This window comes from Aotus nancymaae, unplaced genomic scaffold (genome assembly GCF_030222135.1).
Source record: "Aotus nancymaae isolate 86718 unplaced genomic scaffold, 86718_ANA_hifiasm-v0.15.2.pri h1tg000002l, whole genome shotgun sequence".
Lineage (NCBI taxonomy): Eukaryota > Metazoa > Chordata > Mammalia > Primates > Aotidae > Aotus > Aotus nancymaae.
In genome coordinates, this window is record NW_026988413.1 from 23,148,457 (window position 1) to 23,175,264 (window position 26,808).

Sequence of the window (26,808 nt, forward strand, 5' to 3'; positions counted from 1 at the left end):
TTCAATGCAAAGGGCACCGGATTCTATATTCATCTATATGCCAAGCAGCCCTCTGAGCTTTAAAAACTAATTATAGGGGGAGATTGTGACTTTTCAGTCTTTTGGGCTCATGCCATATTCTACAGTACTCTAAAGTTCTAAATCAAGGCACTCTATCAAGTCTCCTACACTGGAATATCAATGAAGAGTGTCCTCTTCTACTTACCTGTGCTTTCAACTTCTAACTGGGATAGAGAACGTGACAGGTTAAAAGGAAAGAGTCAATCATATACCAAATAGACCTAAAAGTTATTTTTCTTCTGTTAAGGCAAATACAGTTTGTTTTTCAAGCCATGTCTACATGCAAAAACATGGACAAATCCTTTAGGCATAATGTTCAGCAAAATAAATCAGATGCTAAGATTAAGTTTATATAAAATTCAAAGACAAGCAAATCTAAACCATGGTGGTGAAAGTCCGAATAGCTGTTACTTTGACAGCAGGACTTTTGGGGATACTAGAAAAACTGTATATTTTGATCTGGGATGGTATATAATGAGATATAACATTACATTTAGTTATACACTTAAGATTACACTTGACTTCATATATTAAGAAATGTACATTCAATTTGTTTTGCCTTCAAATTTAAGATGGAAAGTGATATAATTCAGTGAGCAAAACAAGAATAAAGAAAGCCAGGATCTCGACTCTAGCTTTTCTAAATCAGGAGCATGAGGTGGTAAAAACTCATTTCTTTGGTTCAGTATTCTCTTTTCTGGAATGGGGCTAGAAATCATTCCCTTCAATTTAAGCTATTGAAGATGCCCAGTAAGACTGATGGAAAATCCCATTGCCAAGCATAAAATACAATTAAGGAGTTACACAGAAATAAGCTGAGAAACAACAAGAAGATGTACAATCATTTAAAATAATCTGTAAAGTTGGGTAAAAATAATTTTTCTTCCAGAAACTGCTTGTAACGCAACTATGAAGGTTGCCAGCTGTAGTTAGATGAGTATGCTTACAGAGAAGGAGTGGGGATTCACCTAGGCCTCTTCCAAATCTGGCAGTGGGAAAATAATATGATAATACTGTGAAGAAGTAAAGCCTGGTAGCCTGACCTTTGTTCTAAGGTCACTTTAATTATTTCTACTCAGGGCTCTAACCAATTGATCTCTCAATCATTCTTTACCTGTCTTGATAGAAAAAAAAAAAATCCTGAATTTACTCTTTACACTATAGCCATGACAACATGATGCAAATTAAGGGAAGAGAACAGGTAGAGGAAATAAAAATATAAGAGCTTATAATTTATTTCAGATGCTAGGGAAAAACATATTCAGCGCAATAAAGGTTTTAGAAGAAAACATCTCTGTGACTTTGATATAATCACAGATTTCTTAAACTGTATTAAAAATGTCCTGTCCATAAAAAATAACAAATTAGATTAAAACTTTAAAAAGTCTGTTTAGTAAAAGATATCATTAAGAGAGTAAAAAACGCAATCTATACAGTGGGAGAAGATCTGTTTGTCTACCTATCTATCTATCTATCACAAAGATGTTACAGCCAGATATACAAAGAACTCCTAAAAATCACTAAAGAAAAGACAGACAAGCTAATTAAAATGGGCAATAGATTTGAACAAATATGTTACAAAAGAGGATATCCAAATGGCAAATATATAAACTGCATAAAAATGTGTTCAAGTTCATTATTTAAGAGATAAATGCATATTAAGTGACAATGAGATCCCCTTTCAAATCTACTAGGCTGGCTAAAATAAAAAATTAAGTGCTAAGATATGGCACTTAATTTATGGTGAGATATGGAGCAACTAGAACTCTTATACAACACTGTAAGAGTGTAAACTCTTACCACATTTTTGGAAAATTATTTGGCAGTGCATACTAAAACTCAACATACACATACTCTATTACCCAGAAATTCTAATCCTAGGATATACTCAACCAAAATGCATGTATATGGTTATCAAAAAAAGAAAAAAAAAACCAGAATATTCACAACAGCACTATTTGAAATAGTTCCAAGTGCCCGTCAGCAGAATGAATGTATTAATACACAATTACATGTATGTATACATATATACACACACATAGACATGCTTATGTATAAACTTTTGAAAACCTTGTGTAGTCACATAATGAAATACAATATAGACTATGGAGTAGTGAGAACCTATATACAACAATATGGATGAATCTTGCTCACATAATGTACAACATAAGAAGCCAGTCATAAAAATAAATAAATAAATATATATATAATTGCACGATTCCATTTATTTACAGTCCAAAAACAGATTAAACTAGCCTAGTTGTTACATATCAGCTAGGGTAACTTTTGAAGAGGCAGGCAGTAACTAGAAGGAAGGACAAGAAGGCCCTTTGTTGCTATGTTCTCTTTCCTATTGTTAATGTTGTATTTCTTGATCTGAGTATTGGTTACAAAAGTGAAAAGTGTAAAAATTGGCACAGCTATGACTTTGATATGTGTACATTCTTGTATATTTATTATGCTTCATTAAAAGTATGTATATATAATAAATACATATTCAATAAAAAGCAAACTACAGGTAACATAAGAAGAGATGAAAACTCTAAGAAAAAATCAAGAGGAAATGTTAGAAATAAACAAACACTGTAACAAAAATGAAGAGTGCCTCTGGTGGGCTCTGCAATAGACTGGATATGGCCAAGGAAAGAACTGGTGACAATGAAGAAATGTCAATAGAAACTTCCAAAACTAAACCACAAAGAGAAAGAAGAAGAAAACAACAGAGTATCTGAGAACTCTGAGAGAGTTAAAAAACACATGATCCAAGAATGAGACAGTTTAAAAAGATATAAGATATACATAATGGGAATATCAGAAGAAGAAGAAGAAAGAGAAAAAGGAACAGGAGAAATATCTGAAGGAATAGTAACTGAAAATTATCCCAAATCAATTACAGATACCAAACCACAGATCCAGGAAGCTCAGAAACAACAAGCAGGATAAACACCACAAATTCTACACTTGGGCGTACCATATTCAAAGTATACAAACTCAAAGTTTGTATAAAATCTTTAAAGAAACCAGAGGGAAAAAAAATCCTATAGAGGAACAAGGATAAGAATTGTATCAGATCTCTCTTCAGAAATCATGCAGGCAAGAAGAGAGTGGAGTGAAATATTTAATTGTTCAAAGAAAAACAACCATCAATTTTGATGTTTAATTTTATATGTCAGCTTGACTGGGCTAAGAGATGCCCAGATAACTGGTATAACATTTCTGGTGTTCCGTGAGGGAGTTTCTAGAAGAGATTAGCATTTTAATCAGTAGACTTAGTAAAGATGATCCTCCCTCACCAACATGGATGGGTATCCCCCAATCCACTGAGGGCCTGAATAGAACAGCAAGGTAGAGGATGGGTAAATTCATTCTCTGTAAGCTGGAGCAGAACATCTATTTTCTCTTGTCCTCAGACATTGAAGCTCCTGGTTCTCAAGCCTTCAGACTCCATAACTTACACTAGCCCCACCATCCACCCCTGTTCTCAGGTCTTTGGGCTTGGAATAAATTACATCACTGACTTGCCTTGCTCTCCAGCTTGCAAATGGTGGATGGTAGAACTTCTCAGCCTCATAATTTAATAAACCAATTCTTATAATCAGTCAATCAATCAATCAATCTATCTATCTATCCATCACTCCATCCTATTGGGTCTGTTTCTCTGCAAAGACTTGACTAATACATCAGTCTAGATTTCTGTACTCAGTGAAATTATCCTTTAAGTGAAGAAAAAATAAACACTTTTCAGACAAATAAGAACTGAAGGAATTTGCTGCCAGTAGATCTGCCTTGCAATAAACGTTAAAAGAACTTCTTCAGAGAGAAGAAAAATGACAGAGATCAGAAATCTAGATCTACACTGAGAAACGAAGACCATTAGGGAATGAATAAACCAAGGTAAAAATAAACCTTTTCTAATTCTTACTTGTTCCAACAGTGTGTTCATCATAATAACAACACCACTTAGTCAATGATTCTAGCTTATGGATAAATGAAATCAATGACAGCAATGGTACAAAGGATGGGGAGGAGGAATTCGGAATACTCTGTTATGAGGTACTTGCACTGCCTGTGTAGTGGTATACTGTTATTGAAAGCAGACTCGGATTAGTTATAAATGTAAACTACAAATGCAAGGAGTAAAAAAAGAAGTGTAACTAATATGGTAAAAGATGAGAACAAATGGAATCATACAAAATAATTAAAACAAGAGAAGGCAGAAAAGCACAATCCATAAATAAAAAAATATGTTGATTAAAACTTCTGCTCTGCAAAAGACATCACAAAGAGAAAGAAAAGGCAAACCACAGGCTGGGAGAAAATCTTTGCAAAATACTTATCGGATAAAGCATTGCTACTCAAAATATACAAATGATTCTTAAAACTGAACAAGAAAACCCATAACCTAATTAAAAAGTAGGAAAAGATCTGAATAAACACCTCACCAAAGATATACAGACAGCAAATAAGCATAAGAAAAGATGTTCATCATCACATGTCCTTAGGAAACTGCAAATTAATACAATAAGATATCACTACACATCCACAAGAATGGCTAAAATCCACAACACTGACAGCATCAAATGTTAGCAAGGACGTGGAGAAACAGGAGCTCTTCCTTGCCGGTAGGAATGTGAAATGATACCACCACTTTGGAATACATTTTGGCAGTTTCTTATACAACTAAACATACTTTACCTTATGATCCAGCAATCACGTTCTTTGGTATTTACTCAAATGAGTTAAAAACTTGCATCCACACAAAAACCTGCACACAAATTATTTACAGCAGCTTTGTTCATAATTGCCAAAACTTGAAAGCAACTAAGATATCCTTTGAGAGATGAGTGAAAAAACAAACTGTGGTATCTATGAAGTGGAACATAATTCAGACATAAAAATAAATGAGCAATAACACCACAGAAAAACATGGAGGAAACTTAAATGCATATTGCTAAGCAAAAGAAGTCATTCTCAAGAGGTAACATACTGCATGATCTCAACCATGTAACATTCTGCAAAAGATAAAACGATGGAGACAATAAAAAGATCAGTAGTTGCCAGGGGTTCAGGGTGTTGAGGGAGGGAGGGATGAAAAGGAGGAACACAGGGAGTTTTTAGGGCAGCAAAATTATTACTCTGCATAATACTATAATGGTGGATATATTCCTTATACATGTGTCAAAACCCATATATGTGGAACATGAGGAGTGATCCTTAATGTAAACTACAGACTTTAGTCATTAATAATGTATCAGTATTAGCTTATCAATTAAAACAAATATACCACATGAATGCAAGATGTTAAAAACAGAGGAAATGTTTGAGGGAGGTGTTAAGGGGATGGTGACTCTTTGTATTTTCTGTTCAAGTTTTTCTATAAACCTAAAATTGACCCCCCCAAAAAAAATAAAGGTGGGGAAAAAGAGTTTTCTTGTATCAATTAACCTAGCTAACAAGTTTATTTGAGATAATGTGAATAATAAGGAATAGAAACATAAACAGCAAGGATTTAGGTTAAATTACACATGTACTTTTGAGTATCATGGTTTTAAGAAAGTATAACATGATGATATAGAAAATTTTCAAACTAAAAAGTTGGAAAAAAATATGTCACTGTAGTGTATGAACATAGGTTAACTTTGTGAGCAGTAAAGATTTGTCTACAGTTGCACAATTTGAGAGGGAGAAATGAGAACACAGTTCTGTGATGAATTAAAACGTTAGCATTTCTCCTTTTATTCCTCTTCTAGTGTTTGCTTCTTTAAAATGCTTTTATTTTATTTTTACAACTTATTCATTCATTTAGATAGGCAAAAAAAAAATAATAATACTAAACTTAACTTTGATGTGACAAAGTAATACCACCCTCATTTTTCTACTTTACACAACTCTAAAGTGACAGAGGTAAAAATGTTTCACTGTGGCAAGCCAGCCATATGGAAATGAGTAGCTTCATCAAATTAGGGCACATTTTCATGGCTAAGTAAATAATTTAAATAGAACAAAGGCAAATGTTGAGTGATAAAGTTAAAAGAAAGACTCTACTTTTGTTAAAACACAGAGCACAATCACAGATAATACAATGTATGTAAACACAGGCACAGGAAGCATATTTGTATTTTCCAGAAAGTCCAACTAACAGTTCTATGAACTGAAGAACATGTTAACAATTATATTCTGTATGGACAAACTTATCTTACTCTCATGTTTGAAAAGGTATGGCCCACACTGGGGCTATAAACAGCTTTGATGAATGAATGAATGAATGATATTTTTTCTCTAAGAGGAAAGAAGAATATTAATATATATATTAATATATATTAAAAGATATTTTAACCCAATTTATCAATGTTCCAAATTTGACTCACATTAATTTTTTTCCTTCTAAAGTTTTGAGCTCAAGGCATACATGCATGGAAAATGAGGTGAGGCAGGAGGAAAACAGATTTTACCAAGTTCAACTAATTGCTGCTTGATTTTTAGAACTGGCCAAAATTTCATGTAAGAAAAGATTAGCTAAACAGATGTGCTTCCTTTCCATGTTTAGTACAACTTAGAAAAATGGACCTTTTACCTGATGAAATCTTCTTCCTCTTCTCTTTTTGGCCTCAGCTGTTTGGGTTGAGCCATGTTCATCCAGTTTGGTAGAGATTTCAAGAGTCTGCTGATATCATCGTCTTTTGCCCAGGATGCACTGATGACAAGTTTTTCCTCGGACTGCACAATACCCCTAAACACAGTCAATAGAAAAGAGATGCTGCAGCATGATGTCTGGTATTCAGTTAGCATTTTCAGCTACCTTTGCTGCAGAAAAAAGATATTACACTCATGTCTCTTTTGAACATACTCCATTAACTGAGTTGGAGTCAGTAATACCCATTAATAGGTCACATTACTGGGAAACAGCATTTCTACATTTCATACTTAGTTTCTTAATTGTTGAGTAATCATGATAGTTGATAATACTAATTAGTTTCTTTTACCATAGTTGATCCCTTAGGATAAATAAAAGTGCATGGTATTTTTTTTTTGGGGGGTGATCTTTTAAGAAAATGTTGAATAAAAAGTGGGATAACCATGTAAAAGAATGCTATTAAGTGACAACGTAAGTAGTACCTGAAAGATGACAGAAGTGTTACAAAAGGTTTACTCTGACTTCTTGGTTTAAACTATCAATTAGTTCTAGTTGAGAGTACTGTTTGAATTATGGACACCCCTCTCTTCACAGACAATCTACCATCATAAAGAAACCCTCAGCCCCAGATGTCAGGCAGAAAAAGCCTTTGATTACTGCCATCTCCAGCGGGCTCTGACTAGTGATCTAGAGCTGACAGGCTTTGAGTCTTTTAATAGGGCCCATGGGTTAGCTATTAACACTGCTCTTACCGGAATGTTACCTGTAAATTCATCTTAAATGTTCAACTTCGACTTAATTAAAAAGCTTTTCTTTCTGTTCAACATTTGTCACTATAACTAATTTCAATGATCTAAATATCCTCATCAGCAATACTAGGTGACAGAAATGACATTTATTTATGAAGAGAGTGCCAATTAGCTGGCTACCCCTCTGGAGCTGACCAAGACTCCATGAGATTGCCCCCGTCACAGGCAGGAATCTCTTTTGGTACAGGGGTCATTCTGGGGGACACTATGCACTTCCAAATAAACAATATACATGGCATGTATGTATGTATGATACCTCCTTGACCCAAAAGACAATTAATGTTTATAGAAAAAATAAGGTGAAACCTAGGCCAGGTGCAGTGGCTCACACCTATGACTACAGCGCTTTGGCAGGCTGAGGTGAAAGGATTGCTTGAGGCCAGGAGTTCAGGACTGGCCTGGGAAACATAGATTGACCCTCTCTACAAAACAAAAACAAAAGTTGAAGCGTACAAACCTTGACTTGTGACGGACTGACTTAAGGTAACATAGTTTCATGTTGTAGGGCAGGGGTCCCCAACCCTTGGGCCACAGACTGGTCCTAGTCCGTGGCCTGTTAGGAACAGGGCAGCACAGCAGGAGGTGAGCAGCAGGCCAGTGAGCATGACCACCTGAGATCCACCTCCTGTCAGATCAGCAGTGGCATTAGATTCTCATAGGAACACACACTCTATTGTGAACTGCGCATGCGAGGGATCTAGATTGCAAACTTCTTGTGAGAATCTAATGTCTGATGATCTGAGGTGAAACAGTTTCATCCTGAAACCATCCCATCCCCCTCTGGTGTCTAAAAGGTTGGGGACCACTGTTGTAGGGAGCAATATTACCCTGATTCTTTTAAAATGAATTCAAATAAATAAGAGAGCTATTTATTTGCTCTCTTATTCTTCTAAAGGTTTGAGCTCAAGGCACATTTACATGGGAAATGAGGTGAGGCAGGAGGAAAACAGATTCTAGAATTCTTCTAACTCATTATAAGGAATGTTTTCTCATAGTAACTATGGTCAGAGACACAAAAATTGGTTTACAGAAACTTCTTCCCGCCAATCTCTCAAATTACTTTCTTATTGCTATTTTCTATTCCCTCTTTTGTTATTTCCTTGTATCTTTTCTGCAATATTTATGGACTAATCCAGCAATCTAACTTTTACCATCTTATACTTGCATTGCAATCTTATAGCACGGTATCAACTCAGATACGAGATTCTGTTGCAGGTATACCCTCAATGTTCTCTGGCATTGTTTATACCTGTCTCTGATCAGGTTCCTCTCCCCATTTATATTAGTAGCTATCTCTTTAAAAACATTTACCTTTTCTGTATGTCCTCATTGCTTATCCCTCATATCCTTCCTATCTGATAGAGAAAGGAAGAGACCTAATTACATACTTTCAAATATTTGACCTCTTAACCCCAACAGAAATATGTTCAAATCTGTTTTATCCTCACTCATTTCCAGTAACCTTTATGTAGGCTCTTGGGTATCTTTTCTCCCTGACCTATCTCCCCTTTTTCCTGTATTTTTAGTCTTTCCACTATGTATTCCCTAATCCTCTGTTATTTTTAAAATGAATGAATGAATGAATGAATCTCTTCCCTACATTTTTCTCTAACAAAGGTATTAATCAAAGGAGCCACCTAAACTAACTGACTTCACTGCCTCATCTCTCATTCATGAAATCTCTCTCCAAGGTCTACTTTATGATTTAACGCATCTACTGCTTTTTTGAAAAATTTTCAGTTATTATATTTTTCATTTCTAGATTTTCTATTTGGCTCTTTACAAATCTACTAGCTTTTCCCCTCTAAAATGTCCCGTTCTTGTATCATGGAATCTGGTCTTTTTTTTAATCTCCTTGAATGTTTTAGAAAACAATTTTTAGGTTCCTTTTATGAAGTGGCTTTATATTCTTTGGTAGTTCTCATAGATATCAAGTATCCTATTTGTTGCCTCTGCCTTCTTTTCTAATGATGATGCATTTCCTCATGTGGTCTGCTACTTTGGTCTGGAAGCTCTACTCAATGGGACTTGTCCTCTGCAGGAGTCCTGCATTTGCCCTGAATTTTCAAGTATCACTATTAGGTAGTCTGCATTTGCCTCTCCTGACTCCTATGAGTTCCACTGGTTCCAAATAGGTTTATAATTTTTGTTTTTCATTTCTTCTTTTTTTTTTGGCTTAAGTCTTTTTCTCTCCATGCAGGTAGTACAAATTGAGGTTCTTACTTGCACATATCACATGAGCTGTGGGATTCTGATTTCTTTTAGGGGCTACTTTTCTACTCCAGGTTGGGTGGCTCCTTCTTAAGTCCCAAGTTTTCTTGGTTCCATTCATGAGTGAACTAAGAAATATGAATGAAAACAGTCCCTTGTGTAACTTCTGCATAGATAAAGCTCCCTCCCTGACTGGAAGATGTCAAAAGGCTAGCCTCTATTTGACCTCTGTATGTGGTCCTGAAACCTTTGTAGCCCATTCAACTTCCACATTTGCCTGTTTCTGTGGCTTTTAATTCTTCTTTCATTCATGGCATCTGGAGAATTCTCTTTCATCCTTTTGAGTTTGCTTACATATTTAAAATATATTTAAAGTTATAATTTTGTTTTTATCCAGAATTTCTATAAGTTAGAAGCAAGAAAAGGGCTTTTTAAATCTATTCACTCCAAACTTTTGACAGGAAATCAAAATCCAGTCTTAAATCAACTGCAATCAGGGTTTTAGAACCATTATTCCACTGAAATTGCTCCACCAACCCCTAACACTTTTTATTTTATTCTTCGCACTCTTGGACTATCCTAAAGCATCCAAAACTTTTGATTACTCTCTTCTTGAAATATTACTCTTTTGCTTTCCACATCGTGTTCTTTACCTACCATCCTAACCTTTCTTAGCCAAACAGATGGCTCTTTTTCTCTGTCCATACTTTAAATGGTGTGTTCCACAGAATTCTGCATTTCCCGCTTGGGCAGTCTCATCTTCTTGCCCAACTTGAGCCACCTATATTCTGATGACTCTGAAATTATTATCTCTAGGGCAGCCCTCTCTTCTAAGTTTCCTATCTGCATAGCCAAAGGCTTACTGTAGAACTCTACTTGAAAGTTCCATCCACACTTCAAGTTAAAATGAGTCAAGAGGAACTCAATTACTAACTACTTCTCTCTCTCTCTCCCACTAAGTATCTAATGTTCCCTCTTCATGCCATCCTGTTATTAGAGTCAGGAACACAGAGTCATCCTAATTACCCACTCACCACATCTTGCCAATTCCTCCTTCTTAATATCTTAATAAATCTGTCATTTTCTGTCTAGGTTGCTATTAACCTATATTTAAACTCTTAACATTTTTCGCTTGGACATGGCAGTAACCTTGTAACTGGGCTTCTTGCCTACAGCTACAAGACTATCAGTTCAACTCACCACACCAGTCAGAAGAGTCATTTTTCTAAACTACAAAAAAAATCATGTTATAACCCTTCTTACAAGTCTTCCGTGACTCCTAATTCCAGGTAAGACCAAGGCTAGACTTAGCAAGCCATGAACATCTATCTTTCTAGCTTCACCTCCTGGTATTCCTTTCCTCCTTTGTGTCTGTTCACTATTCCTAGCCAATCCCTTGCCTGTGCTGGTTGAACACAGTACCCATAATGAGTATTCCAAAATTTTCCAAATAGGATCTATTATTTCCTGCTTCTGTGTGTCATCTCGATCTAGAAAGCCTTTTTTCTCATCCTCCTTGTTTGCCTCTACTTATCAAGTACTGCCCCAGCTCCTCCCTTGATACATCTGAGTCCTCTTTTTTTGTGCCTCATCACTCCTACACCAGAGGTTTTCAACCTTGACTGCATATTAGAATCACTTGGGGAAGCTATTTAAAAACCCAGATGCCTAAGCCATAACCAAGACCAAGTAAATCACAATCTCTGGGGTGTGAGATCCAGACAACTGAATCTTCTGGAGTTTCCCATGTGATTTAAATGGGCACTCAAGGGCCACAACCTGTGCATTTGCCAACCTCCATTTTCACTGGTCCTACTACACTTTTTTTGCAGGCTGGAATCCCTTACTGGATGATGAGTTCTCTGAGGGCAAACTTGATTTCTTACTAGTTTTTGTGTCTCTTGTGCCTAACACAATACCTGGTATTTGGAAGGTATATAAGAATTTAAGTAGAGATAAAAAGAAGCCCTCTTTAATTTCAAAAGTCGAGATAACTTATTACACTAAAACTATCTTAATGGTTTCCGTTTTCTTCTCTGCACCAAACAACTTTGATGAGCTGTCAAGTTGCTTGGCATTCAACCAAATCACAGATCACTCTGTGCCATGCCCTTCACCTTGCCTCTCTGGATTCAATACAAATCAGGATAATGAATACAGGTATGTCCCCCTCTGAAAAAATCCAACATAAAATAGTCCTGACTCATAAAACAAATGAACCAAAGAGAGATTATTGACAAGCCTCCCCCTTCTAGGCTACTTATTCCTAGGTGGCCTATTATTGGAAAGTCTCCTCAAAAACTCACTTTCTCTGTGAAGAATTTGCTGACTATGTCAGCCTACAATGATCTCTCCCTTTGGAAACAAAACAAACAAAAACTCTCCTTTTACACTTACCCATAACTTCCCAATTAGCACTCTGTCTGATATAATGGAGTGGGCAAACCATGACCTGTGGACCAAACCTACCCATAAGCTGTCTTTGTATGTCCTGTAAGCTAACAATGCCATTGACATTTAAAAAAATTTTTTTAAATAAAAGAACAATAGTGACATTTAAAAAAATTTTTTTAAATAAAAGAACAATAGTTTTCTGACATGTGGGAATTATATAAAATTTCAATTTCACCATTTTTATCTAGAAAGAATCTTGGCTGGGTGGTTCAATTCCTCTTAGACCCACACTGTAGGTCAAATTCCATTCCACAGAGTTAGAAGCCCAAGCCCAACTCATTTTTCCAGCATCTACATCTTTGAGCTCATCCATTCTGGCATACATCTGCCCTCAGCTTCAGGAAAGAGTTGGATCTTTAGGTGTGAGATGGTATCATATATTCTGAGGGGCTAGAATTTTCCATTTTAGCATTAGCTGAAATAAAAAAAATTAGGTTAGGTTGGATGAAATTAAAGGTACCTACACTATTTACTTACATATTTTTTAAAAGACTGGATTAATTCAGTAATTCAAGATTATGTTGTCTCTACTATGCATGGATCCCATTTTATTAAAGAACAGTTGGCTGGGCACAGTGGCTCACGCCTGTAATCCCAGCACTTTGGGAGGCCGAGGTGGGTGGATCACTAGGTCAAGAGATTGAGACCATCCTGACCAATATGGTGAAACCCTGTCTCTACTAAAAATACAAAAATTAGCTGGGCGTGATGGCGCGCGCCTGTAGTCCCAGGTACTTGGGAGTCTGAGGCAGAAGAATTGCTTGAACCCGGGAGGCAGAGGTTGCAGTCAGCCGAGATCGTGCCCCTGCATTCCAGCCTGGCGCCTGGCATCAAAGCGAGACTCTGTCTCAAAAAAAAAAAAGAAAAGAAAAGAAAAGGTATCCAAATTAACTAAAATGCTACTAACATACTGCCCTCAACAATAAATTTATTAGTACATATCGGAATGAACATCAATCCCAAAAGTAATCCCAAAAATTCTAATTTGAAATATTGACATTGATCAGCAATATACAATTACCCTAAAGAAAATTTTTGACTCAAGTGGCAACTTTCCACCTTGATTAATTGCATTTATTTGTTTTTGATTTTCTGATAAACCAGATCATGTGGGTTACAAAACTCCAGGACATATCCAAATAGCCTCAAAAAAGGAGAGCTACATCTCCAACAATTTTTCCTAAGCAGGAGCAAGGTTAATCATCCCTACCAGAACCATAATATACTCATTAATTCACAGCTCAATGGGCCACAGACAGAGCCATCTGTGTAACTATTTGTATCTGTTCCCAGGAGGAAGAGGAAAATAGGTGTACCTTTTGGTACAGGTGATGAGGCTGCCAAGAGAAAGGTCCACCCTCAAGATATGGCTGAGTGAATTTCATTCAGAAAACATCTGCTGGTGTCGCCTGGCTCTGATGTGTACTGCTTCCTCTCTGGAACAGTTGGGAAGTGTGAGTGTGCATGGTCCCTGGACACAGCTGGGGTGCTGAGTCTTTCATTAGGTAAACAACCAGGGGCAGGTGAGGCTAATTGGATTCAACTGTTTGGTGACAGCCAGGGCATGGTGTTTGCTTTCCCAGACTGAATCTTTCAAGATACTTCAAAAACTAGGAGCCAAGTTTGACAAACGAACCCTGGACAAGGCTGGTCCAAATTAAAGTGCCATTGTCCAAATTTGACTGAGAATGACTGGCCCTGCAGTAGACAAAACTGCAGTGAAATGTCCAGCAACACAAGTGATAATGACAATTAGGGATGCAGAGATAATAGTATTATGCTGCCAAATAAAACAAACACAAAACCACAACCAAAAAGTCAGCTAAGATGGAGCAGGATACACAGGAAAAGAGGAGAGAAACACCAGAACATCTTTGATATCATACTGAATGCAGGTAGGAGAGCTTTATGACAGGGTGTATGTCTACCTGAGAATGACAACTTCTGATAACTCTGGAGAAAGCCCACAGGAAACAGAAACCATCCAAGAGGACCCAGGAAAACAGCTTTGGAGTAATAGTTTACAGAAGGTAACTCTTGGGGATAATTTAGTAACAACCTTTAAATAGACAGGTTCTCATAGGAAGGGTCATAACTGTTTGATATTTAAAAGATCAAGAAGAAAAAAATTATACTGTAACACAGGTAGTGGACCAAGAATTCATATAAAATCTGTCTCGGCCAGGTGCGGTGGTTCATGTCTGTAATCCCAGCACTTTGGGAGGCCGAGACGGGTGGATCACCTGAGGTCAGGAATTTTAGACCAGCCTGGTTAATGTGGTAAAACCCTATCTCCACTAAAAATACAAAATTAGTTGGATGTGGTGGTGCATGCCTGTGATCCCAGCCACTTGGGAGGCAGGCTGAGGCAGGAAAATTGCTTGAACTTGGGAGGCAGAGGTTGCAGTGAGCTGAGATTGCACCATTGTACTCCAGCCTGGGCAACATGAGCAAAACTCTGTCTCAAAAAAAAAAAAAAAAAAAAAAAAATCTGTCTCAATCGTCAAATGTTCAGATTTTTCTTATGATAAAGCAAATTTAAATATATCCTGTGTTTGAATATCATTAAGATCTTTATAAACAGATCTCAGATCAGATAACTCCTTATTTAAACCTTGCATGTCTTCCCATTGAGTTGAGAATAAAATTCAAATTCTCTCGCCTCAAAATCCATTATCAATGCTTCTTAATCCTGGCTGCAAATGAAAATACCTGGGAAGCATTTAAAAAATATATCAATTTCATAGGCTGAAGTGGGGCTCAGTCTGGATATGTCTTAAGCTCCCATGTGATTCTCATGTGCAGCCAGAAATGACCCAAATGATCTGACCCCTGTACCTGTCTAATGTCACTCAGTATTCATTCTCTAATGCATTCTGCTCACTAACCCGAATTCAAGCTAGTTCCCATCTTTGGACTTGTTCCTTTCTCTGTTTGGAGTACTCTTCCCCACATTTCCACCAGGCTCCTTCTCATCCTTCAGAACTGAGCTAAAACACCACATCCTCCGAGAGGTCTTTCCTGAACCTACTCCTCACTTGAATCTGTTGTTTTTTTTCCTAAATCACATCATCCTTATTAGTGAGAAATGTATTTTGCTTATTTCCTTGATTATTATCTAGTTCCCTCCATTAAGGTATAAAATACATGAAAGCAAGGACCTTATCTAGTCAATTCACTTCTTCACCCTTAGCCCTACAATAATGCTGGCTCCTACAAGTACTCAATAAATATTGTTGAATGAGTAACAGACTGAAGAAATGAATGATACAACTGAAGCACAAAACACCAGGAAAATAATAAACGACATAAAAATATCTTTCTTGTGCCATCTTATTATTGAATACCAACAATATCATCAATGAATTAATTTAAAAGTAAATAATATGAAACAGCATCAACTGCAGCAACAATAAATAATCGTATTGGCTGACTAGCCTTTACCATAAGCTGTGCATTCTTCTGAGCATTTGGCATATATTAACTTTTAATCCTCATAACCACCCTGTGTGGTAGGTACTATTATTACTGCCATTTGATAGGTGAAATACAGAGGCACAGAAGGCTGGGAACTTGATGGTGGTCAGCCAACTAGCAAGGCAGAACCTGAACGGAATCCAGACCCACTGTTCTGCAGTCTGTTTTCCTAATGATTACACTGTCTCTCTAAACCATTTGAAATATTTTTCAGGTTTCCTATATCCCCTTTAATTCCATTGCCTTTCCTTAGAGCTATAAAGTAAGATGGAGTTAGTGCTTTTCACACTTGCACTACCATTTCACGCTCTGTGGCGTATGCCACTTTATTAACTTTTCTGAACTTCTGTTTCCTCATCTGAAAAGCAGGGAGAATCTAATTTAACAGATTTGTTGCAACTGACTAGATGAGGTATGACTATAAAGCCCCTTGCACAGAGACTATGTATTAATACTTTACTGAGTATTTATTTTCATTTTCGTCTAAGTCCTGATTACTTTGTGTCAAGTTTACTGCAACAGACTCCTATCTGATTATGGTAGAGTGAGTTGGGTAGGAGAAATGAGGACTGGCTGCTTGCTAAAGAATTTGTAGGACACCTGGTTAAGTGGGCAGCATCTGTATTTGGCCATAAGGATGAGTGAAGGGAGTCACTTGATCAAAAACAAGAAAGACCTCTATAGAGACCCCATGCAAGATATTGGCGACAGGTGTGTAGAAAATGACATAATAACTTACTTCTGGAAGCTAAGCTTTCTTAAAAGTTCAGATCAGTGATTTCCCTCCCTCCCTCCCTCCCTTATCCTCTCCTCCCCGCTCCCCTCTACTTTTCTTTCCTTCCTTCGCCTTACCCCAGTCTCATTCTGTCACCCAGGTTGGAGTGCAGTGGCACAATCTTGGCTCACTGCAACCTCTGCCTCCCTGCAACCTCTGCCTTCCAGGTTCAAGGGATTCTCCTGCCTCAGTGGCATGATCTCAATTCAGAACTGAGCTCAAACATGACCGCCTCCTGCCTCAGTCTCCTGAGTTGCTGAGATTACAGGCACCTGCCACCATGTCCAGCTAATTTTTGTATTTTTAGTAGAGATAGGGTTTTACCATGTTGGCCAGGCTGGTCTCGAACTCCTGACCTCATGTGATCTACCCACCTCGGCCTCCCAAAGCGCTGGGACTACAGGCGTGAGCCACTGTGCTCGGCTCAGACCAGTGATTTCTAACCAGTAACACATGAGAATCACTTTGAGGATATTTTTAAACTATACTTGCCTAGGTCCAACTCTCAGTGGGCCTAGTATGGAAAACCCAGGATTTGTGTTTTGAAATTTCACCAAATAACTCTGATGTGTAGCTACAATTGAAAAACACTGTTTTTTGTTTTAGGTTTTTGTATTTTTTTTTTAAAAAGTTAAACCAATAACTAATTAAATGATGTATTTTAAAAGTCTAAATTACAATACGATGGAATAAATACCAGCATAAAGTTATACATAATAAATTAAGATGCATAAAATAAAAGTTCACTTGCTGAATGGCCTCTATGAAATGAATACTATATATATTTTGTAATGTTTTTTGTACTTTTTTTTATTGCATTTTAGGTTTTGGGGTACATGTGAAGAACATGCAAGATTGTTGCATAGGTACACACATGGCAGTGTGATGTGCTGCCTTCCTCCCCATCACCTATATCTGGCATTTCTCCCCATGCTATCTCTCCCCAAGTCCCCACCCCCCGCTGTCCCTCTCCTATTTCCCCCCTACAGACCCCAGTGTGTGATGCTCCCCTCCCTGTGTCCCTGTGTTCTCACTGTTCAACACCCACCTATGAGTGACAACATGCAGTATTTGATTTTCTGTTCTTGTGTCAGTTTGCTGAGAATGATGGTTTCCAGGTTCATCCATGTCCCTACAAAGGACACGAACTCATCGTTTTTGATGGCTGCAACTGGAGACAATTTGACTTCCTCCTTTCCTAATTGAATGCCCTTTATTTCTTTTTCTTGCCTGATTGCTCTGGCTAGAACTTCCAATACCAATTGAATAGGAGTGGTGAGAGAGGGCATCCTTGTCTAGTGCCAGATTTCAAAGGGAATGCTTCCAGTTTTTGCCCATTCAGTATGATATTGGCTGTTGATTTGTCATAAATAGCCATTATTATTTTGAGATACATTCTGTTAATACCTAGTTTTTTGAGGGTTTTTAGCATAAAGGGCTGTTGAATTTTGTTAAAGGCCTTCTCTGCATCAATTGAGATAATCATGTGGTTTTTGTCTTTGGTTCTGTTTATGCGGTGAATTACGTTTATAGACTTGCGTATGTTGAACCATTCTTGCATCCCTGGGATGAAGCCTACTTGATGGTGATGGATAAGCTTTTTCACGTGCTCTTGAAATTGGTTTGCCAGTATTTTATTGAAGATTTTTGCATCTATGTTCATCATGGATATTGGCCTAAAGTTTTCTTTTTTTGTTGAGTCTCTGCCAGGTTTTGGTATCAGGATGATACTTATTTAATGTTTAGTAGAAATGAATATATATTAGAGTTAGGAGACAACATAGCTTCAAAAGACAGATCATAAGCTGGAGCTTGCAGAGGGTTTCCTGGGGGTACGCCCTTGGCTGTTCTGAGGTTCAAAGTTAAGTTAGGTTGGCAAAAGCTCCAAGGCCCGCTCAAGGAGAGTCTCATTCCTATAGGACCCTGGCCTCTGGCTACACAGGAAACTCGAAGAGCTTCAGAAGCCACCAGAGCCCCTAGTGTCTAGTATCTGCTATTTAGCACAGTGGGGCCAGTGAGATGGTAAAACACCACTTTGATCATGTCATCCTCCTTATCAAAACCTATCACAGCACACTTTTACCTAATACAGGAAATTTTCAAAAATCCCCTTTCCTGCCCATTTCTACCCAACCACACCGTCCACTCTAGCTGCTGTGATTTCTCAACCTTTCTCCCATGCACCATGGTCATCCATGCTGCCCCACTGCTTGCTCATCCTGATCATCAGTCGGGTAGAAATTTCCTCATTCATTCAACAAGTACACCAAGGGTCAACAAGGTACCTAGACCGGTGCCAGCTCTGATATCTGCCATCAGTGACTGAAAGTTTATCCTCCTCTCACTCGTTCTTCAGGTCCTAGCATGAGTTCTAGTTCCTCTATGATGTGGTGAAAGGGGTTCCCTGAGGATGCTTCCACCTCTCCTAGAAAGTAACATGCTTGTGTCTTCAATCAACTGAGTCTCTAACACTAGAGAAGAGGTTTTATTTGTATTCTCTGCCAGGCCCAACACAAGGCAGGGAGCCCCCTTATCCCCTACCTCTGAGGAAAATCATTGATTAATGAACTGATGCTAAATTGGAATAGACAGAAACTTCTGAAAACTGTGATTTCCAATCTTTACATTATTATTTTGGGACACATGAGCTACTGGACAGAGGACAGTCAAGGGGATGGAACCACTTAGCTTAGAAGGAGGCGACTCATGGGCCAAGTGCCTGATTGCAAAGGCAGCACAGTACAGAATTCACAGCTGAGTTTCCCTTTAAGCCCCGAGGGGTGTGGATAATTAGGGAAAAGACTTCCAGCCCTCATTTCCCTTTTCAGGAAACCCCTTTATCCAAGGCATGTAACCTGAAATCATTGCCTGATGCACAGTCTTTCTCTCCAGAGTGAGGTACCCCTAGCAAGGTGATGTGTTTTTGACTTTTCCTCAGATCTCTAAGCTCCCAGGAGCTGCTCAGGTTCTCATGGGAAGCTTGGAAAACAAGCCAACCCTCAGCAGAGGGCATTGTGAGCTTCTAGATTTGATGATTTGTCTGAAGAATATCTGCTGAGGATCACATGGGAGAAAATCAGATTGCAATGTTTTCCTGCTCCCTTCCTCCTTCCCCAGTGTTATACCATTTTGGATCATTTGAATTGTATATGGCTTTCTATTTAAGTCAGTCATTTGCTGGCAGCAAAACTAGAACATTTCCTGTTTTTCCCCTCACTGTAATCAGGATTTGGACGTCCAAATTAGGACTGCCCTAATTATTCCTCAGCAGGTGCCAATCTGGGGGAGGGCAATAAATGGGAAGAGAGGAAGTAAGGACACTTTGCATCTTCAGAGTCATACAATAAGAAAACACTTTCTCCAGAAACCTGAAGACGCTGATTAACCAGCAGGCAACAGCACCGTGGGGGCATGTGTTGTGCCTGAGTGTGCACTGTTGTGTAACAACCATAAAGATGATTTTCTATTTATTCCCTTGCAAAGCCTCACAGAATGCTTTTCCCGATCCTGAGAAAAATTTCACCTAAGTCTGTCATTCAGCAACCATGGTGGATCCCTCCCCAATAATCCCCTGTGATCGGACAGTGGGCACCAACAGGTGGACACCATTTCAGAGACTGTGGCTCAGAGAGATGCCAAAGCAGTGGAGTTTCTTAGGGGAAGGAATTAAAATGCTCTTGACGACCACAACATGACAAAACCCAAAAGCAATGGCCATGTTCCAGAAGTAGTAGTCAAAGGGAGATAGAGTTTTGCTGTTTGGACAAAATGGCAAAATATAAATGATGGAGAAATAACTCAATTCCTATAGGACAGACAGTGTGAGCAAAACTATCCGTGTTCCTGCCTAAAACCAATCACTCAGTTGCGTACCCCTGCTCCCCCACTACCTCTCTGGCCAAAAACATAATTTCAGGGATTTTCCCCTTTCTACATCACTGAATCTCCCTTCTTCCCAAATCCTTTTCTTCAAATACAATTATGAGCTTATTTCTTCTATTTTTAAAAAAACACATACAACAAAAAAAAACTTCCCGTGACCTCACTTCTCCAACCACTATGCCATTTCTCTGTTCCCCTTTGCAGCAAAACTCGGTGTGTAAGGTTTTGCCTATCTTTATAATTCCTCTACTCCCAGTTTCTTTTTTAAGGCCACTCCAGTCCAATTTTAATCCCTACTACTCCACAGAAACAGCTCTTGTGGCGGTCACCAATGACCTCCACATTGCTACATTTATCACTCAATCCATGCTGAGTTCTAATGCTGGCAACACTACACTACGCTTTCTAGATTTTCTTCCTACTTCACCGGCTGCTGCTTGTCTATGTCCTTTGCTGGTTTCTCCTCATCTTGCAAACTTCATAAAGTCTATGGTCCTCTTCTCTGCCATGACTATACTCCCTCCTGTGAAGATTTCATCTAGTCCTATAGTTTTAAATCCCATTTAGCTATACTATTTATGTGACAATAGCTGGCAAATACCTATCTCCAGGCCAGACCTCTCTTGTTTTGACGCATATGTCCAACTCCCTCCTCCACATGGCTAACAGACACTCCAAATTTAAGCCCTGATCTGCTTGCCCAGACCTGCAGCATCCTCCGTCACAATAGCTGGCAACTCTTATCTTTTTACCGCTCAAATAAAAAAAACCTTGAGTTATTTTTGACACCTTCCTTTCTCTCCCACCCTATCTTCAATCTGGCAGGAAATTCAGCTGGCTGCTCCTTCAAATACATTCAGAGTTCACCCAGTTCTCTCCATCTCTGCTGCTACCAACAGTGCAGTCTTCATTTCTCACCTGGATTACCACTCTAGCCTTTAGTTGGTCTCACTGCTTCCATCCTTGTCTCCCTAAAGCCTATTTTCAATACTTAAAATTTAAAATATATGTAAGATCATGCTGCTCCTAGGCACAATCCTTGCAACAGCTCCCCATTTCACTTGGAGTAGAACTCAGCATCCCTAGAGTGGCCTACCAGGCCCTCCATGGTCTGCCCTCTGTTCCCTCTTGGCCATCCTCCAATACCCTCCCTCCTCTGGCTCTCTTTACTCCACCTATGCTGGTCTCCCTGCTGTTCCTTAAAAGTGTCCCGGAAAGTCCCGCCTCCTGGCCTTTGCCCTATGCCAGCAAACTCTTCCCAGATGGCTTGTCAAACTCTTTCAACTCCTTGGAGCCTTTCCTCTAAGCTCAACTCAACAGAGCCTCCCTGGGCACCCTATTTAAAACTGCAAACTCCTCTCCCTACACTGTGAGTCTATCCATCTTTTTCCATTTATTTCCTCCACAGTACCCATTATCTTCTAAAATTCTTTATGTTTATGTATTACATTCATTTATTGTCCATCTCCCCTCTCCCATCCACAACAGAACATAAACCCCATGAAAGCAGATATTTAATCTGTTTAGTTCACTGTTACATCTACAAACTTGTGTACAAGCACTCAATGAACATTTGTTGAATACATGGAATTCTAGAAACCGAGTGAATGAACTGTTTGAAGGATGCAGTGATCTCCTGTGTTTGTTAATGGTTATTAAGATCAAAGAAATTCCTGAAAGGTTTAATAAATTTAGGTAAGGATCTTGTGGTACTGAAATAATTCAAAGCATGGAATCACAGAACCACTGCTGATCATTTTGAAGGTATCTTGACAGACAGGAAAAAATGCCTGGGAGCAAATCCCAAATGCTCATAAAAGAAAAGGAACATAAATTACAGAAATGGGGTGAATTTGGAATTAAAGGTAAAATTCTGAACAGATAATTAAAAAGTAGTTCATGAATAATTAGAAAGTAGTCCTCACTAGAAGCTAGGAGGATCTCACAAAGAATAGGTCATGTGACTTTCCTTTCCTGACTTGGGGCAGGTAAATTTGGCTCTTGGTTGTCTTGACCTTGTTTCCAAAGATCATTTGATAGCTGCCCAAGAAGAGAGTTCTTAAGGAATGGTTCAGTTAGGAGAAGTGGATTCTAAGAGTAAAGGGAAGAGAGGATTCCTGAACAAAATATCTAGTATTGCCCATAATAGGCTTGGCCATGCCCATCTTGGGTGGACATGAGGAAGGGTTGGTTGCATTAAAAGAATCAGGCTGGGAAGACACCAGCAAGAAATCTGATAAAGTCTTTTATAGGACAGATGATGAAATATGTGGAATACTGTTATGGGAACTGGTGAAGGCAATTATTGTCGTTACCATTATTATCACTGTCAAAACAGCAGCAAATCATTTTGGGGGGAGCATATTATTTTGCTAAAAGCAGTTATAAAAGATTGACATTTATTGAGCCAATCCTTTGAGAAAAGGACTATTATTACCCTTTTGCAATGAGGAAACCAAGGCAGAGAGGCTGAGTAGCTTTTCAGGGTCATGTAAGCAGTAGATAGAAAAGCTGGCATTTAAACTTTAGCTGTAGGGCCTGTTATTGAGCTAAAGCCCAGGTTCCTAGATAGAAAAACATATAAACTCCTGAAGCAAGAAGTAATAAACAGACGTCAACCTAAAAAAAAGTGTCAGGAGGTATAGCTCCAAAATTCTCAACTTATTCCGATGCTGTTGGATATTTTTTCAATGACATGCATTAAAAAAAAAAGATTGCTTATGTAATCAAGGAAGACATGAAACTTACAGAAATAGCTAAGATTTTTTGATGATGGAATAAGGATTCAAAAATATCTCAATAGGCTGAAACGGTGAGTTGAAAATAACATTAAATTTGCCCAGGCATGGTGGCTCACGCCTGTAATACCATCACTTCGGGAGGCCGAGGCAGGTGGATCACCTGAGATCAGGAGTTCAAGACCAGCCTGGCCAACATGGTGAAGCCCCGTCTCTACTAAAACTACAAAAATTAGCTGGACATGGTGGCGGGCACCTGTAATCCCAGCTACTCAGGAGGCTGAGGCAGGAGAACTGCGTGAACCTGGGAGGCAGAGCCTGTAGTGTGCTGCGATTGTGCTAATGCACTTCAGCCTGGGCGACAAAGCAAGACTGTCTCAGAAACAAATAAACATACAATCATTAAATTTAATGGGTAAATGTGAGAGCCTGAATTTGTTTTACAAAAATCATCACAAATACAGCATAGAAAAGATAATACTAATTTCAATCAGTATTTCTTCTTCTATAGCCAATCAGTGGCCAAGTCTTATCAAGTTTGCCTCTTTAGTATCTCTTAATCTGTCCTCTCCATTTTCCTTGCCTGTCCTCTAATTCAGGCACTTAATGTCTCTCTCCCTTCTATCTCTATACTCTTGCTTTTCAAATCCATCTTATGCAAAACTCGGAAAACTTTCCCTACAGCACAGGTCTCCACGTGGCACTCCATGCTTACACACCCTCAGTGGCTCCTCGCTACCTAATTGAAAAAGGGAAAGTTCCTTGAGTCTGACAGTCGTGATCCTCTAGTCTAACCCAGGCCTTCCTTTCCACATCCCAGACATTTATCACTTGTTCTTGCTCTGGCTCCCTCCTTCCCTTCCACAAGCCTCTGTCTAAATCCTCCTCATTCTTCACCAAGCCTAGTTCATATCCTTCACCAAGCCTTCCCTGTCCTCCTTTGTAATTTCTTCCTCCTGCAGCAAGGCATTTTTTACCTATCTTGCCATATTTTCTGTCATGAGATAATGCTGCGGATATACACTTTCTATTTCTTTGTCCCATATTTCCCTTTCTATCCTTCACCAAGAATATGAGCACACGAAAGGTAGAATTCTGACTGATTAATTTCTTTATCCCCACACACCCACACAGCTTCTTGGTAAATGCTCAGTAAATATATGACAAACACAATGACAGGACACACTAAGAAGCACTGTGTCCAGCACTGGGTCCTGAATAAGGAAAGTGATGGTGCTGCTCAACACCCAGAGTGCATCTGGGCACTTGGGGAGGCCAAGGTGGGAGGATCACTTGAGGCCAGGAATTCGAATTCGAGACCAGCTTAGCCAACATGGTGAAAATCGCTCTCTATTGAAAAAAAAAAAAAAAAGAATAATAGTTGGGCATGGTGGCTTGTACTTGTAGTCCCAGCTACCCAGGAGGCCGAGGCAGGAGAATTGCTTGAACCTGGAGGCAAAGGCTGCAGTGAGTCAAGATTGCACCACTGTACTTCAGCTGTGGCAACAGACTCTGTCTCCAAAAAAATAAAAAATTAAAAAAAAGAGTGCATCTGGAACACTGGGCATAGGCTGTGGCACTTCTTATTAAGATGGACACTGCCAAGCTAATGGGTAATGGAGAAAGATGACTGGGATGGTTCGTAGACCAGGGCATCCCAGAAACTGGGAATCTTCAGTTTAAGGAGGAAAAACAAAACTAAATTGACTATGATAGCTATCTTCATATATTGGAAGGGCTTTCATAAAAGGATTAAATGGATTTGTTATCACTAAGAAGAAAGAACTATGTCCAGCGGATAGTAGAGTATCACTTCAAACTAACAGAAAACTTCCAGATGAAAACTATTGAGCAATGACCAGTCTGCTATGTAGATGTGGTGGCCTCCAGCCACTTGACATCTTGAGAGGCAGGAACATAAATGATTGGAAAAAAGACCACCCATGATGAAGATGGTGCTGAGCTACAAGAACTTAAAACACGTCTTTCAAGACAACAACATCAACAACACTATATAAATGGCCAACAGTGGGATTTACATTTAGAGACAACTTGACATTATTGTGGTCAGGTTATGAAACATCTCCACTATAATTAATATTTATCAACATTATTATTTGTGAGAAGTTATTGGGTGTCCATAATTAGGTAATTTATTAGAAAAAGAGGGCATGCTCTACTTAAAAAAAAAGCTTTACATTTGAATGGAGGTTAAGTATAAATTTAAAATGTAATATTATTAAAATGAAATTATTAAAAAAATTTTAAACTTTTTAATATTTAAGTTTTATTTTTATTTTTTGAGACAGAGTCTCACTCTGTCACACAGGCTGGAGTGCAATGGCGTGATCTCAGCTCACTGCAACCTCCGCCTCCCAGGTTCAAGAGATTCTCCTGCCTCAGCCTCCTGAATAGCTGGGATTACAGGTGTCCACCACCACACCCAGCTAATTTTTGGTAGACACAGGGTTTCACCATGTTGGTCAGGCTGGTCTCGAACTCCTGACCTCAGGTGATCCATCCGCCTTGGCTTCCCAAAGTGCTGGGATTACAGGCGTGAGCGACCGTACCCGGCCTAAGTTTTAATAGTTAAAACATTTTATTCGATTTTCTTTTGGTAGATGACATGTTGGTACTACCATTTTGGGGTTTGGTTTTGTAAAATTGAAAATGCAACACTGTATAGCCCAGAAATTCTAATCTCAGGCAACTAACCAAGAATAGTGGCTTTTACAACTGTTATTGGTGTATCCCTTAAAATAATTGTGAAAAACTATATTCTCCTTCCCTGTTTGACATTTAACTTTTTTTAGCATGTGTTTAAATAGATGTGGAAAATATAAATTTTGGTATATCCTAAAGATTGGCGCTGTTAAAAAAAATCACCATTTTAAATGTATCCAATGGCCAGGCACAGAAAGACAAATATTGCATGATTTCACTTATACGAGGAATCTAAAGAAGTTGAACTCATAGAAGTAGAGGATAGAACAGTGGTTGCCAGAGGCTGGGGGTTGGTGAGGTGGGGAGATGTTGCTGAAGCCACATAGTTTCAGTTAGGAGGAATGCCATTTTGAGACTGAACATCATGGTGACTCTAATCAGTAATCATGTAATACATATTTCAAAATGCTGAGAGTAGATTTTAAATATCTGCAGCACACACACAAAGACAGGTGTGAGAAGTAATGGATATGTGAATCAGATTGATGTAATCATTTCATAAATGTATTCATATATCGGAACATCACATTGTACTCATAATACATACAATTATTATTTGTCAGTTAAAAATGTTAAAAAGGAGGCCAGGCGCGGTGGTTCATGCCTATAATCCCAGCACTTTGGGAGGCCGAGATGGGTGGATCATGAGGTCAAGAGATCGAGACCATCCTGGTCAACATGGTGAAACCCCGTCTCTACTAAAAATACAAAAATTGGCTGGGCATGGTGGCGCACACCTGTAGTCCCAGCTACTTGGGAGGCTGAGGCAGGAGAATTGCTTGAACCCAGGAGACGGAGGTTACGGTGAGCCGAGATCACGCCATTGCACTCCAGCCTGGGTAACAAGAACGAAACTCCATCTCAAAAAAAAAAAAAGTTAAAAAGGTATCCAATGGAATCCCGATGCCATAGGGATTTGATACTCTCCATTATATATATAAAATACATATAAATGAGCTCTTCTTTAATAGCTGGATATTTTTCATTTTTCCTTTTTCTCTTTGAATTATCATTTCTATTTCCTCACTGAAATTTATCCTAATG

General features: G+C 38.6%; 1 protein-coding gene across 1 annotated transcript in view; it reads right to left on the reverse strand.

Annotated features, from left to right (window-relative positions):
* EXOC4 (exocyst complex component 4) overlaps window positions 1–26,808 on the reverse strand; it is an 819,820-nt gene that overhangs the window by 134,848 nt on the left and 658,164 nt on the right. The window contains exon 13 of the mRNA XM_012473980.2: window positions 6,635–6,790. Coding sequence (XP_012329403.1) covers window positions 6,635–6,790 — 156 coding nt within the window. The remainder of the gene's footprint in view (window positions 1–6,634; window positions 6,791–26,808) is intronic.